The sequence below is a fragment of the Monomorium pharaonis genome, chromosome 4 (assembly GCF_013373865.1).
Source record: "Monomorium pharaonis isolate MP-MQ-018 chromosome 4, ASM1337386v2, whole genome shotgun sequence".
Classification (NCBI taxonomy): Eukaryota; Metazoa; Arthropoda; class Insecta; order Hymenoptera; family Formicidae; genus Monomorium; species Monomorium pharaonis.
In genome coordinates this window covers 122731-136657 of record NC_050470.1, presented here as the reverse complement: position 1 = coordinate 136657, position 13927 = coordinate 122731, and the positions used below count along the sequence as shown (strand labels likewise).

Here is a 13927-nt window from a genome sequence, read left to right as displayed (position 1 = left end):
AAAAATTTTGAAGAGTAATTTAATGTCTCGTAAAATTTTTTACTTATGTTTAGGATTAGATATATAGGTTATATAACTTTTTTTATACACACTTAAATGATTCTGTTAGTTTCGTTCTAGATCCAAAATGTTATGTATAATGCGGTCAAGATATTTTTAACGAATAATATCAAATGGCGAAAAAATACCTCGGATGAGTATTGCAATAAAATTCTGTCGCGAGGGTAGGATAAAACGCAAACTAACGGGTTTTCGTTCCACCACGGTGTAGAATTTCACGGATTCGGTTGTGCTATACGACGGCGAAAGCATTGACAATTTATCGGCGGGAATCAACCGACTGAATGTGGTGTGCGAGATGCGACACGGAGGAATGTGCAGTATCGCAATTTCCGGAATGTATTACATGGTTCCATTTCTGCAGATAATCGTACCAATTCGCTCATTCCGCCATTTTAAGCGATCCACCATGCCGTTTCTCCATGACGAATTATCTGCATACCTTGAACTTTTCAATGGCAGTTTTAAGCAATAGTTAAAATTAGGACTCTTCAATGTTATGAACTTCATTAAATAAAGTACGAATAAAATGCCCGCGTTTCAAGCCATTCCTAAAGTATCTCTGTATTCCGTTTTTTTAAACAAAAAAACGACAATAGACGTTATTAACAAAAACTACGTCCAAGAGAAGAATACAAGCTGTATACTATATTTACTACATTTCGAGAACTTTAAGATTTATAATAATATCTTAACAATATTTAAATAATAAAATATTGATTTTTATACTTGCTCAATCGGACAATTTTGACGATGAATTGGATTATCAGATCGTACAACAAAAAATTGACGTCATTATAATTCCTGTTTTAAAGCGTAATATAATTATAATTCAAATTTTAATAATTATAATTTTATTACATAAAACAGTGGAAGAGTCGGATGGATACAGCGTGTTTGACATTAATCTGGTAGTTCGGTACAATAACAGCTGTGCACGGTAAAGGACAAGGATTTAGCTAGTAGGAAGGATCAGGGATACTGTTTAATTCGTGAAACGTTTTAAGGCCCGAATCCCACATCGACAAATACAATGGTCCCCGTCGACAGATGTCTATCTCTCAATTTCCTGAATGAAAGTTTGCACGCATACGTAAACTGGCGCGACACACAGTACAGCCATGCAGTGCCAGTTTTCGTGGAATTGGCGGTGCTTCAACGAAATGCATGCGCTTCATCAACGACATTTCGACGCGATATGACTGGCGTAAATCAAACTCTTTCCCTTATTCGAGATAATTAGGGGTTCTAAATGAGTTTTCACCAGTTGACTCGCTGTTTAATTCGATTTCTTTCTCTTTTTTTTCCGCTTACCAACTATTTAATCAACTCTCAATCTGTTCTTGTGGAAAAAATTGCTATGTACTTCCAACGTGTTTCCAGTGCATTTCCAAGTATCGACATTTTCGACAAGCGCCGTCTGGCTGCGTCATTATTAAAAAGTGACGGGATTAGTAAATAATGCATTTTTCTTATGATATAAGTGTGTACCGTTTACATTATATTGTAATATTTGCAATAGTAGAATACGTTAACTTTATATTCTGATCCTTCGTCGTATCGGCTAGGCAAGATGAACTTCGTGATTTGACTTCGGCTGTTTAATTATCTCGGTTAACTCGCAGTTTTCTTACCTCGCGGTTAACATTTTCCCAGTTAATCGGAAATGAGTAAAATGTGAAAAGAGTAAATCGATGAGGGTGAATGAAAACTGTCTATCCGTATGATTGCCAAGTTGGTTGCGTCAACGCGAAAAACTTTGGGCACTCCATGCTCGGTTTTACTTAGCGCGCAATTTGCTAGAAAGCCAACGGAGATTGCCATAAACAAGCCATAAAGTGTTCACGTTTTATGCATTCATTTTACTTCACTTATCGTCCGCGCTCGAACGCGCTCTCACTCTCTTTCTCTCACTCTGTCGCTCTGTCTAGCGCGGCCAGATCCCCATTTTAAATGCGGACAGAACGCGGCGGGGATTTTTATCGCGAGCCGGGCGAGCTGACTTTACGTTAATCATACTAAAAATAACAGAGACGCCACCGGAGTGGTTTTCGCCTTGCGTATCCTTGCCGCGCGCATTAGTATGCGGTATGGGCAGAGATACCGAGCCTCGAAAAATGGGACATTAATCTGTTACATTACCTATGACAGTGAGAAACAGTGCCTTAAGTAGCTCCAAGCTGCGGGCAAACGGTGCTATTTGTTACGTAGAAGCGTTCCTTGTTGAAAAATATATAGCAATCCAGAGACACGCGCGTAAAGGGGAGAAGTTTTCCTATCGTTGCTTTCTTTTACGATTACCGATGTCATTTGATTACTCTGGCTAACATGGCAAGATTTTAGTTTTCTGCTGTGCAAAGAAACGGTAATTAACATTGTACAAGATTTTATTATTTTATTTATTTTGATACAATTATTGTACAAACAAAAAAATTTCTAAAATATTTATACCAAACTCCGAACATAAAGGAATGTATGTTATATATTGTACATGTAATATTGTACATGTGAATTATTTTTTCCTATTATTATATATAGATTTTTTCATTTTACATTATGTATAATACATAGTCTAATGAAGATATAAAAAATATCCAAGAAAAGCAGGAAATAAATTTATTCAAATCGTAAATTCAATTTCCGAGTTGCTCGAATCTTTATTATGGACTTTAAATGTTAAATTAGAACCAAAATTTCTTTAAATAGAATGTATGTAGAATTTTACTGGAAGTTATTTAAATAATTATTTATTTTCTAAGTATGGAAAATGCTAATATCACTTTTGCTAAATATAACTGAACCGTATTTATTTGGAGGTAACCATGAAAATTTCTGTGATTTTTTTTGCTTTTTAATATTTCAACAAAATAAAAGAAATTTAAATTATTTTCTTTTCTATTCAATTTTTTATCTATTCTCGATCTATATTTCGATTTTTCGTTTTCGTTTTCTTTATATTGCTTCAAATATAACTCCTTGATTGCGAACGATTTTTTATAATGAAATCTGCATTGTGTGTGTGTGTGTGTGTGTGTTTTTCACTTTTCTTCTGTTTTTAAAAAAGATATAAATACATTAGTGTTCTGATTGACATTCTATATCAGTAGTTGACATAATTTGCAATTTTTAGCTAAATTTCTGAAGCAACTCTTATTGTCCCACTCCTTACCGGTCACCTAACAACAACTTGTCAATTACGCGTAACTAACGCCTGCGACGCCTTGTCTCAGCAATTATAGTATCATGATTAGTAAGAAGTGGTGCAATGAAAGTTGCAAATCATGCCGATCATTCTACTATGTAAAATGATTGTTCATCTTTCGCATATTTTATAATAATTTAATATCTTTCGAGTCTCTCGTGACTTTTCTCTCCGTAATTTTTATTGTTTGTTATTTTTTTTACGCGTGCTATATTATCACTTATGAGAGATCTGTATTCGCGACATTTCTTTACTTTTACTCACATACATTTGTTTAGTTTATCTCGTCGCATGCGAGTTAGAATACCGTAAAAATTCATATTTAATAGACATAATACTGTGATAAATAATTACCATTCAGAGTACACACATGTACAAATAGATGCTATCAATTAATGGGAAGCGAATAATATTTTGACTAATAGTGTGTGGTTTTATTTTCATTTATTCTCTATTCCTTTCGGATCTGACAAACTGTGTATCTTAGATAACATTTCGTTAATTATCTCTATCTTTAATTATTTTTTATTTATGTTTGCTTTTATTTCTTTACTGTTTTCAAATGTCTTTTTACGTATACGTTATTGACAAAAAATTTTCTTTCTAATTGACACTATACTTTCTACAATAATTTGCTATTATTTCGCCATAGGTACATTATGAAAATGTAGGTGAAAACCTTTACGTTTGCTAAGCAAAACTGATGCTAGTGCGCAAAGTGTCCTTTGATCCTCGGTCGTCTCGAGGCCACACGCTCGCCAAATTTAAACGAAATTGGATGGAAAGAGGCTACAGAGATCGGTTTTAATGTAAATATTTCTGACGGCTTTTAAGAAGAAAAGTCGGTCGACATTTTCTTGTTTAGTGATGGATGAACAATCAAAGTTTATCATTTTATAAAATAATATTTTTGAGGTTAAAAAGTTAATCAATCTCTCTCTCTCTCTCTCTTTCTCTCTCTCTCTCTCTCTCTCTCTCTGTCTATTTTATGCAGCACTCATTTGCTTCTTTAATGTGATATTTTATATATTATATATTAAATATATGCACACGAATCTTCGAATATAGAAATATTGTCAATATAATCGTTCACGCTCCGTTTGTAAATGATTGATACGAATGGATAGAGTATATGCGGGATGGTAACTGGTGGCGTAATGCTGCTGCCAGTTGTCGTTACGGAGATAGTTTGTACCAGTCAAGTTTCATGATACTGTTAAGTAAGTTTGCGAAAGCCTTGGTTTCCGCGATGAAAATCGCAGCAGCGCACCTGCATATGCTTAAAACAGATATGCATATAGTGATGTTTCAGCAATTCACGTAATCATGTTAGCAATCTTGAAACACAACATTTCTCTAAAAGTTTTACACTCGATACACACCAAAATTAAGATTGTTCTGACAAAATTGTTCACTATTAATAAGAATAAACTGCAAACAAATATTATAAAAGAAACAAATTCGTATCTGAATTTAATCTTTCTTGTAATAATTTTCTTTTAAATAAAATATTTTTTTAGTATAACTTTTTCTAAATAATTAACTATACACTTCAGAGATTATTATTTTGACATTAAATAAAAATGATAAAATATATTATTATTGTATAAAAAATACGTCCTATTGTTCACATCTTGTCCACTTTATTAGTAAATTAACGAAATTTCGACTAACATTAATCGGCATCGATGCGAAATATAACTTGGAAAGATATGTTGCACGAAGATACGTTGCGACACTTTTCGCCTGTAATTAACACCGCTGCGTCGATGTTAAGTGGAGCAGTAAGTCGGCGAGCTGGTTTCTGAGCTATGCGAACCCTTCCTGTGGCTTCTCCTCGTTAAAGGCGAAGACACTCCGAGCTAAATCGGAGAACCATTCCACTACCCGTCTTGTCTCACCTCCCGGTTACCTTTCGCTCTCTACCCCGTCTTCGCTGCCGCGTTTTCGGTCCTCATTCAGGGACCGTTTGACATCTGAGAGACCTGGGACACCGGTGCCGAATACCAGTCGAATTACCGTAAATCGAACTGCCAGCTACCTTCCAGCAAGCGTCCCGAGAGACTGTTAAGTCCCTGTCTTAAGTCCGTATATTAGCGCTTACTGAATTCCTGCTCTCTACAACGGGAATCACAGCTCATTGCATAATCTAAATACTCGAATTTAAATGCAAACAATTATTTTGTCTGACTTTATCTACGGTTCTATAATAAAATACGAATGATCTTTACACAATCGAACTAGCTGTTATTAATCGATATGATTCTCTTAAATTAAAGTCTTTTCTTTAAGATATCAATGTCATGGGGAATCAGATATCGCTACGCTCAGCGATAACAGTCAAGCGACCTGTCGGCTGTAATCGTCGACTGTAATCTTTTGACGAATGGTTTTCTTAGGCGACAACATCGCAACAATGAGACGAGACGACTTGAAATCACACCTGAATAATTCGCACAGTAGAAGGAAGGAAGGCCATCGGCCGGATTAAAGGCAGGACCAATAAAGTAGAAAACGCTACAAAACCACCAGTATGAAAACCGACGTACAGGGCCGCGCGCTTGCCGTGATAAATCGATTTCGTGTGAAACGAACCGTGAAAAATGGCGGGCAGTCGCACGTGGAAAATGTGTTTCGGCTGATAGCGCTTTCGACGCACACTCTCTCTCTCTCTCTCTCTCTCTCTCTCTCCCTCTCTCAGTATCCATTTCTCTCTCTCTCTCTCTCTCTCTCTCTCTTCCTCGCAGTTCTCGTTGGCACTGGTTAATGCAGTTGATCCTATGCAACCGTAAATCTAATCCCGCTGACTGCTGGACACCAGTTAGGCTAGCTAAACGATCTCTTAAGGGTTGCCGAAGGGGACTAATGTAGCGTTAAATAATTTATAAAAACTAGGTCAAAGAATCTTTCTTAGATAGATCAAATTTCAGTAAAAGTTGCCTGCGCACTGTCAGATGCAACTCTTTCTTTTTCACGCTAATTTTTTACTTTCCTTTTTTCTCAACCGATGCTCTAAAGATAAAATTGATTCAATAAAATTGATCCAAACAGCTTGAAACATGAAGAAGCTAGCTATTTGTGTGATGAGCGACATTGGTTATTAATTCAGTTAACATCTTATTTGACAGCAATCGGAAGTTTTTAAAGCAAATTTTCTTTTTAACATCAAAAATAGTAGGAAATGGATTGAAATTACTGACACTTTTTTTTTACGAAATTAAATAAAATTAAAGATATTTTATATAATACACAAAATGATAAATAGATACAAGAAATATATATATATATATATATATATATATATATACTAGCTATACACTGGCACGCGTTGCTGTGGCTCTCTATTCTTATGCTACGTTTTTTTCCAATTTTCTTTGCTTTCGTTGTTTAACTTTCAAAAGCCTTGCTTTACTGTTGCTCTTTTTATTTTATTTTTGAATAAGCATTTGTCTATCTTTAATAAATCTAATATTCATTTATTCACTTCTAACTTTTTTTTCTAAAAGCTGCCATTAATTTAGAAATTCAAAAGACTGTTTTAAATAAGTTCCTTTTTTTCAATAAAATAACAGCCATCTTTATTTTTCTTATTACTTTAATTTAAACACAATAGAAACATTCTTCGCCTCTCCCGGTCACTCCCGGTCTCTCCCGGTCTCACCCCGTCTCTCTCCGTCTCTCCCGGTCTCTCCCGGTCTCTCCCCGTTTCTCTCCGTCTCTCCCCGTCTCTCCCCGTCTCTCCCGGTCTCTCCCCGTCTCTCCCGGTCTCTCCCCGTCTCTCCCGGTCTCTCCCCATCTCTACCCGTCTCTCCCGGTCTCTCCCCGTCTCTCCCCGTCTCTCCCGGTCTCTCCCCGTCTCTCCCGGTCTCTCCCTGTCTCCCCCGGTCTCACCTCGTCTCTCCCCGTCTCTCCCCGTCTCTCGCCGTTTCTCCCCGTCTCTCCCCGTCTCTCCCGGTCTCTCCCCGTCTCTCCCGGTCTCTCCCCGTCTCTCCCCGTCTCTCCCCGTCTCTCCCCATCTCTACCCGTCTCTCCCCGTCTCTCCCGGTCTCTCCCTGTCTCTCCCGGTCTCTCCCGGTCTCTCCCCATCTCTCCCCGTCTCTCTGGTCTCTCCCCGTCTCTCCTGGTCTCTCCCCGTCTCTCCCCGTCCCTCCCGGTCTCTCCCCGTTTCAATTGCATTGCACGGCATGATAAAACTAAAGTTTAGACTATAATTGTGTAATATATTTCTTTTAAAATTTACAAACTCGAAATGACAAAAGTATCTAGTGTACAATATTTAAAAATATTTGCAAATTAAGACGAAAGATTGTACAGGAAAGGATTAGAAGCAGTTTGAGGCAACCGTTGTTTCACACGATACAGAACGAGGTCAGGAGAACCTCAAGATTGACGATGCGAAAGCATTAAGGAAGGGCAAGGTCAACGATAATGTTCTTATCGTGCTTGTGAAACAGCTGCTTGCTTATCGTGGCTCACAGGTTCCCTCTCGTTAAACGTTATGCGTATTGCGTTTAAACAGATAATCTAATCAACCAAATAATCCTACAATCCAGCACAATTTCACGAATGTCTTAAACGTGTCTCTAGAGTAGTATTTTGCATAGCATTATTTTAAATTTTATCTTATTAAAATTGCGTATTTCTCTTTAACGTGTGCAAAAAGTATCAATGAACTTTAAAATTGCTAAAATCATTAGAACGTGAAAAAAACATAATTAATGAAAAAGTGATGAAAAATTATTTCCGACAATTAACTGCTTTCAATCATTTTATTATTTTAATCATTTTTAATTTCAAATAATATTCGATTATCCGACGATATTTTACAAATAGATAAGTGCCCTTTAACCCAAGAGCATTGATCTCAATCCTGTCATATCCTCTAAATACAGAACTCAAATCCGATGATATTTCTAAAATGAATATCTTATAAAAGAAAATAATGATTTTACGTGAAAAAAGAAAGAATAAAATTTTCTCTCTATTTCTAAGAAAATCGCTGTTGAAAACTGGAAAATTAGTAACATCTTCTATAATCTTCCTGTCACGGGGTTACGAGGCATGTTGGAAATGATTAGAAATAAAAGTCTTAAAATTCGCAATTTCTTTTTAATATAAAAATTTTCATAATTGATAAATGTACGCGTCTATTTTTGCTTTCCTTTTCTCCCTCCGCGCGGATAATTTGACGGGAAAGTAACGCATAGCGGTTCGACTGGAAACATCGAGGCAAAATTTTATGCGCTGCATGCTGCTTGAACAAGCCAGCGCGTCCAACCATTCTTTATTAAAGGGCATACCGATCCGGGAGGCCTCAAGGCCTTCTGCGTGATGAATGTAAGGCTCTCCGAACTCTCGTAACCTAACCCGTCCTGCCGACCTGCCTACCCTACCTAAAGGACGTACCTTTAACTCTGTTTAACTTCCACCTGAATTAGCTTTCATCTACCTTGCGGGTCGTTCCACACATTGTTCTCCGCAATCTAACTCAACGTCGTTTACATTTCGCAGTGGCCCGTGCTAATGTTTAAGCCCTTCACCGTTCACCGCGGATCACTTTGCTCGGTAAAACATCTATTACTTGTAAAAATTTCCCGCCTGAAGCATTGTTATACGCCGCGGGTTGATGAAATAAAATTCTGCAAGAATTATGATTCTTTAATTCTTTGACGGCATTGAGTGATATCTCTTTCGTTTTAACAATAAGGCAATAATTTTACGAATGTAATTACACGTTTACTTTTGTACCTACGTCATTAATTAAAATTCCGATAAAGTGAAACATTTCTTCGAACTAAATTAAAGAATAGGGAAATATTACGGAATATGAATTTTTTAGTAGCTTGCATCTCAAGAAATAGATCGTCGTCGCATTTTTATTAAGAAAGAAATATTTCTAAACTAATTAAAGAGAGAATACGAACGTAAAAAAAGGTGCAGGAACATCTTCAAAAGTTTATCTCTTGCAATCAATTACGTAAAGCCCGTCAATGCACGCGAAGAAGTGTCTTATGCTGAAAGCACTCCACTTCCATCGATCGAATTTGACATCGCGTGCAGAAGACAATTTGAAAAAAGAAAACGAACATAGGACGTCCAACGACCGGCTCCGGTCGGAGCCTTCGTAGCAGCAAAGCCCGAGCTTGTCTGCGCAATAAGGATCCGAAGCATTACAGACAACCTAGGTCGGTCCCGTCCCTTCTCACCCTCAGACGGAATGTTTTGCATTTTAAGAAGGTGTCGGATATCCTTTGCGTTATCCGAAGACAGGCCTCCCCTGTTGCCTCGCACTCGTCGCGGAACGAGGGCAAGGAGAAAGAAGGGAAAAAGGGTGGAGGGAGACACGAGAGGCACAAGAGCGATCCCTCCCTTGAAATCCGTAGTAATTCACGAGCCTGTATTACGTGGCAAAAAGAACACCTCTCTCCTACCCCCGTCCCTTGACGAAACGACCGATGCTGGCGGGGTCGCTTTACAGTGAACGAGCGGAGAATTCGCGCGAGCGTGTTTAGCAGAAGCGTCCGATAATGCATTTAACGATATTTATTTTGGGTACGCGTTACTTTTGTCGCTGTAAATTAGAGTCGCACAAAGTTTTTTTAATTTATGTAATATACCGTTTTATGTATTTTATCAATAAATCCAAAATTTTCAAAACTTGTTTAGAAAAACAATTACTTTCGTTTACGATTTTAATTGTAATTTTTCACAAATATTCTTTTATGTTTAATAAAATATAATCGTAGAGATTAAAAGAAGAAAAAATATATTTCTCAAAATAAGAAATGTTCAAGAACATTTTTAACAAGAGTCTTTTAAGCTTCTAAAATTTTCCAATTTTTCTAAGATTCAACTTGCAAAAATTATTTAACTCTGAATAACGTCTAAGACAATTCGAGATTCTCATTACATATTCGAATAGATTTATGTTTTGTGATCACTTGTTGTAGGTTGTATTAGTAAACGAAAATGATATTCTATAAATACAAAATTAATAAACGTTCAAAGTGACGAAAATTTGGAAGAGTCGCTACGAGTGAATGAAAGAGTTGAAAAACAGTCGCCGGAAAACGGATTGGTCGGACTCTCGTGTGGTCATTTTCTAGAGGACTCGAAGGACAATCGCATTTAATCGAGTCGCCGTTTACCAAGGCTCTTGCTTAAAGGAGATCCCAGATGAAACGAGAGCAAACTCGATCGTTCTGGTATCCAGCAGCCGACAAACTCTGTTTTTCTCCCTCTTCTAGGGAAACTCTCTTAAAAAAAAACGGTACTTTTTCTTCTTCATAAGATACATTTCTCAAGTAGTTTTTTAATAGTTTGATTTTATTGAATAATTAAAATTAATTGTTAATTTACAGAAAGATTTGCAGATTTTGCAATAATTATGTAACAAATTACATAAAAATTGCTGAACTCAAAGATCTTATTCTGAAAAGTTGTTCAAGAGACTTGCGATCTTACCGAAATAAATTGCGTGTATAATTTAAGATGTCATGTAATAAATATATATAGAAAAATTAACAGAGATTTTTTATTTATTAATAATTAAGCTATGTAATTTTGTAAGTACAGTTTATTTGCAAAGTTGATCTATTCGTCATAAATTTTTTGTTTCATAAAATAAAGTTTTGATTATTTTTGGCACGAGTACCAAGCGAAGAGAATATTTAATTCTCTGTGGAATTTTGTGTTAAAAAGTTAGCTTCTCCGTTTATTCAATCAACGAATCAATATTATATAAATGCTAAAATCATTTCCGTGATTTTGAGCATCTTTTCGTCTTATGCGTCAACTTAGATTTTTCATGCATGATTTGAAATTGACATCTAGTTATTGAACCTTTTTCTAAGAAGTAATGCGTTCGAACAAAAATATTCAAGAAACATAGTCGTTTTGATAATATTTTTACCGCTTGTTCAATCAGCCATTTGTATCCGGCTTGTTTTGCGTGATATTTTCCTCGTGAACATTGCGACACTCTGCGAAAGATGTTAGGTATATTCTCTCTTAGAAGGTTTAAGTTAAATTGAAGCTCTCTTACCTCGAGAAAATGTTATCACCAGCACCGACAACAACGACAGGGGCTGTTCATCGAAATGGGATTACTTTTTTATTAAAGGGCTGCGTGATATGCATTTAAAATTCACGGCATATAGCAAAAATTAAGCCCAGCCTTTTTTACGTTATGTTTATATAAAACTTGAAAAAAATGTGTTCTCTCCCTCCAACCCCTCTCTCTCTCTCTCTCTCTCTCTCTCTCTCTCTCTCTCTCTCTCTCTCTCTCTCTCTCTCTCTCTCTCTCTCTCTCTCTCTCTCTCTCTCTCTCTCTCTCTCTCTCTCTCTCTCTCTCTCTCTTTCTTAACTCATGAAAATATAGAGCTTTATTATCGCCCATTTCCTTTACACACGTAAAAGTTTTTATTAAAGTTTATTGTTATTTAATTACAATTGTGCAAGACGTTGAAAATGTATTTTAATTTCGATGTGTTTAATATGAAAATAATTTCCATAATTTAATATTTTATATATGTATAATATATATCATAAAAATCATTATTCAATATATTATTTCTTTTCAGTAATTATTTTATATTATTTGTTATTAATATATATGTATAATACATAATCTGAAACTTTGATATAACGTTTTTATATCAGGAAAGAAGAAAATAATAAAAGAATCAGAAGACATTATTTATGTATAAATATGTATATCGAGTACATAATTGTTTTTATAATAATCCTCCATTTATTTCACTTTTATAATGATTGAAGAGATAACGATTTCAGAAAGAGTCAAACATTTTAACACAAATGTTTTCCCATTAACATCTGCGTTTTGGCGCTTTTTTCTCATATGACCGAACAGATCACTAGCAGACTGATAGTTAAAGCCACATATCCCGATATTCTGTTTTCTTTCTTTATTCGCCCTTTCTGTCATGCAATCACCAATATAAATATTTAAGTAATAACGCCGTTAAAATTCATGTAATTGGAAGAATGGTCTGTACTGAAACGTTCGTTTCTAGCCAATTTGAATCCAAGGCTGACAGAGCAGAACGTGACTTGTGATCTGTTATGAGGAATATGATTCATCCAACTATATTTTAAAAATTAAACTTTTGAAAAATTCACAATCTTCTCAAGTCATCCCTTCGCACCGCGCTCGCAACGTGCACGCAGCCGATGCGGGCAAACGAGATTTATAGACGCATGAAAGGGATATCGATCGTAGGCTCATCGTGTATTGTTAGTAATTGGAACATTTATGAGCCAATCAATCACTTCTGCTGTTGCAGTCCCCCCTATGCTCTGGATACCGCACCAATTGGTTGGCGCGCCCCTGGGCTATTCCGTTGAACTTGAATGCTATACCGAGGCTCATCCGACTTCTTTGAATTACTGGGCGAAAGAGGATGGCTTAATGATTCATGAAAGCGGTAAATACAAGACGATATCGAAACCCGACAAACCATCCTACAAGACGCACATGACACTCGTGATAAACGATATACAGGTAAGTAAGTGAGACAACCGTGTAAAAACGAATGAAAAAAGAAAAACAATTTCTAAAATGGCATCCGTAAAATTTTACTAATTTGCAATGATATACTTATAACTGCGTTTATTATATTGTGTTTATTATATTTTTCAGAAATTTCAATTAAAAGGAAGGAGGGGTACATTTATTGGTCGTCAATGTATTATTATAGAAAGACAGTGCATATATTATTGATTGATACAGTTATAAGTATAGCACTGACATCAAATGATTTACCATCTTTCAATGAATAATACATTGGTTTTGATTTAAAGAAATTTCTTCTTTATTAAATAAGAGTTCATTAATTATAATTATATAAATAGTGTAAAAATATACCTTTAGCTCTTCCAATACGTTACACAAAAATTGAGCGTAAATTTTTTTGCATATTTAATGAATTAAAACTGCATGATAATCGTAGTGAAGCACGTTAAATGAAGCGCGTAACGAAACGTTATCGCGCGTTGTTAAAAAAGCGCGTGGCTTAATCATATACATCGCGTTAAAATTCACGATTCGATAATAGCACCATATCGTAAATCACGATCGTTGGCAATCACACTGGCGATGAACGCGACAGACAATGAGTGTAATAAAACACTCGTGTCTAGAGTATCAAAATTTATACAAAATAAAAATTCTTAATATGCGGCGCTAAATACGTTAGATATCAAAATGATTTATCATTACTCAATAATAATGATATTAGAAGATAGTTTTAGAAGACGTTTTAATAAGTCGCTATACTAACATTGATTATAATTAATATTAGTTAAACTAATGTTAATAGCCATTTATTGGTATTAAAAGGAAAATTTGTTTAATCCTTTCCATTATGAAAGAATACATTTTTATCAATTATTAAATAAAAATTAATTTTGTGATTGACAAAGAATTAATTATAAATTAAACGGAGAATTAAAGTATTTAGAATTAACAATTCAAGTCTGATAATAAATAGAGAATATTTTATTATGATTACTCATTGAAATTTCTATGCATTTTAGAGAGTAATTCGCTTCACCGGTTTACTTTCAGCAAGAAGACTACGGTAGCTACAAGTGCATCGCCAAGAACCCACGTGGAGAAACCGACGGGACGATTCGTCTGTACAG

General features: G+C 35.6%; 1 protein-coding gene across 1 annotated transcript in view; it reads left to right on the top strand.

Moving 5' to 3' along the window:
* The window catches only part of LOC105838351 (lachesin), a 159969-nt gene that overhangs the window by 117863 nt on the left and 28179 nt on the right, over positions 1-13927 (top strand). The window contains exons 6-7 of the mRNA XM_036285879.1: positions 12568-12785; positions 13851-13926. Of these exons, the coding sequence (XP_036141772.1) occupies positions 12568-12785; positions 13851-13926 (294 nt within the window). The remainder of the gene's footprint in view (positions 1-12567; positions 12786-13850; position 13927) is intronic.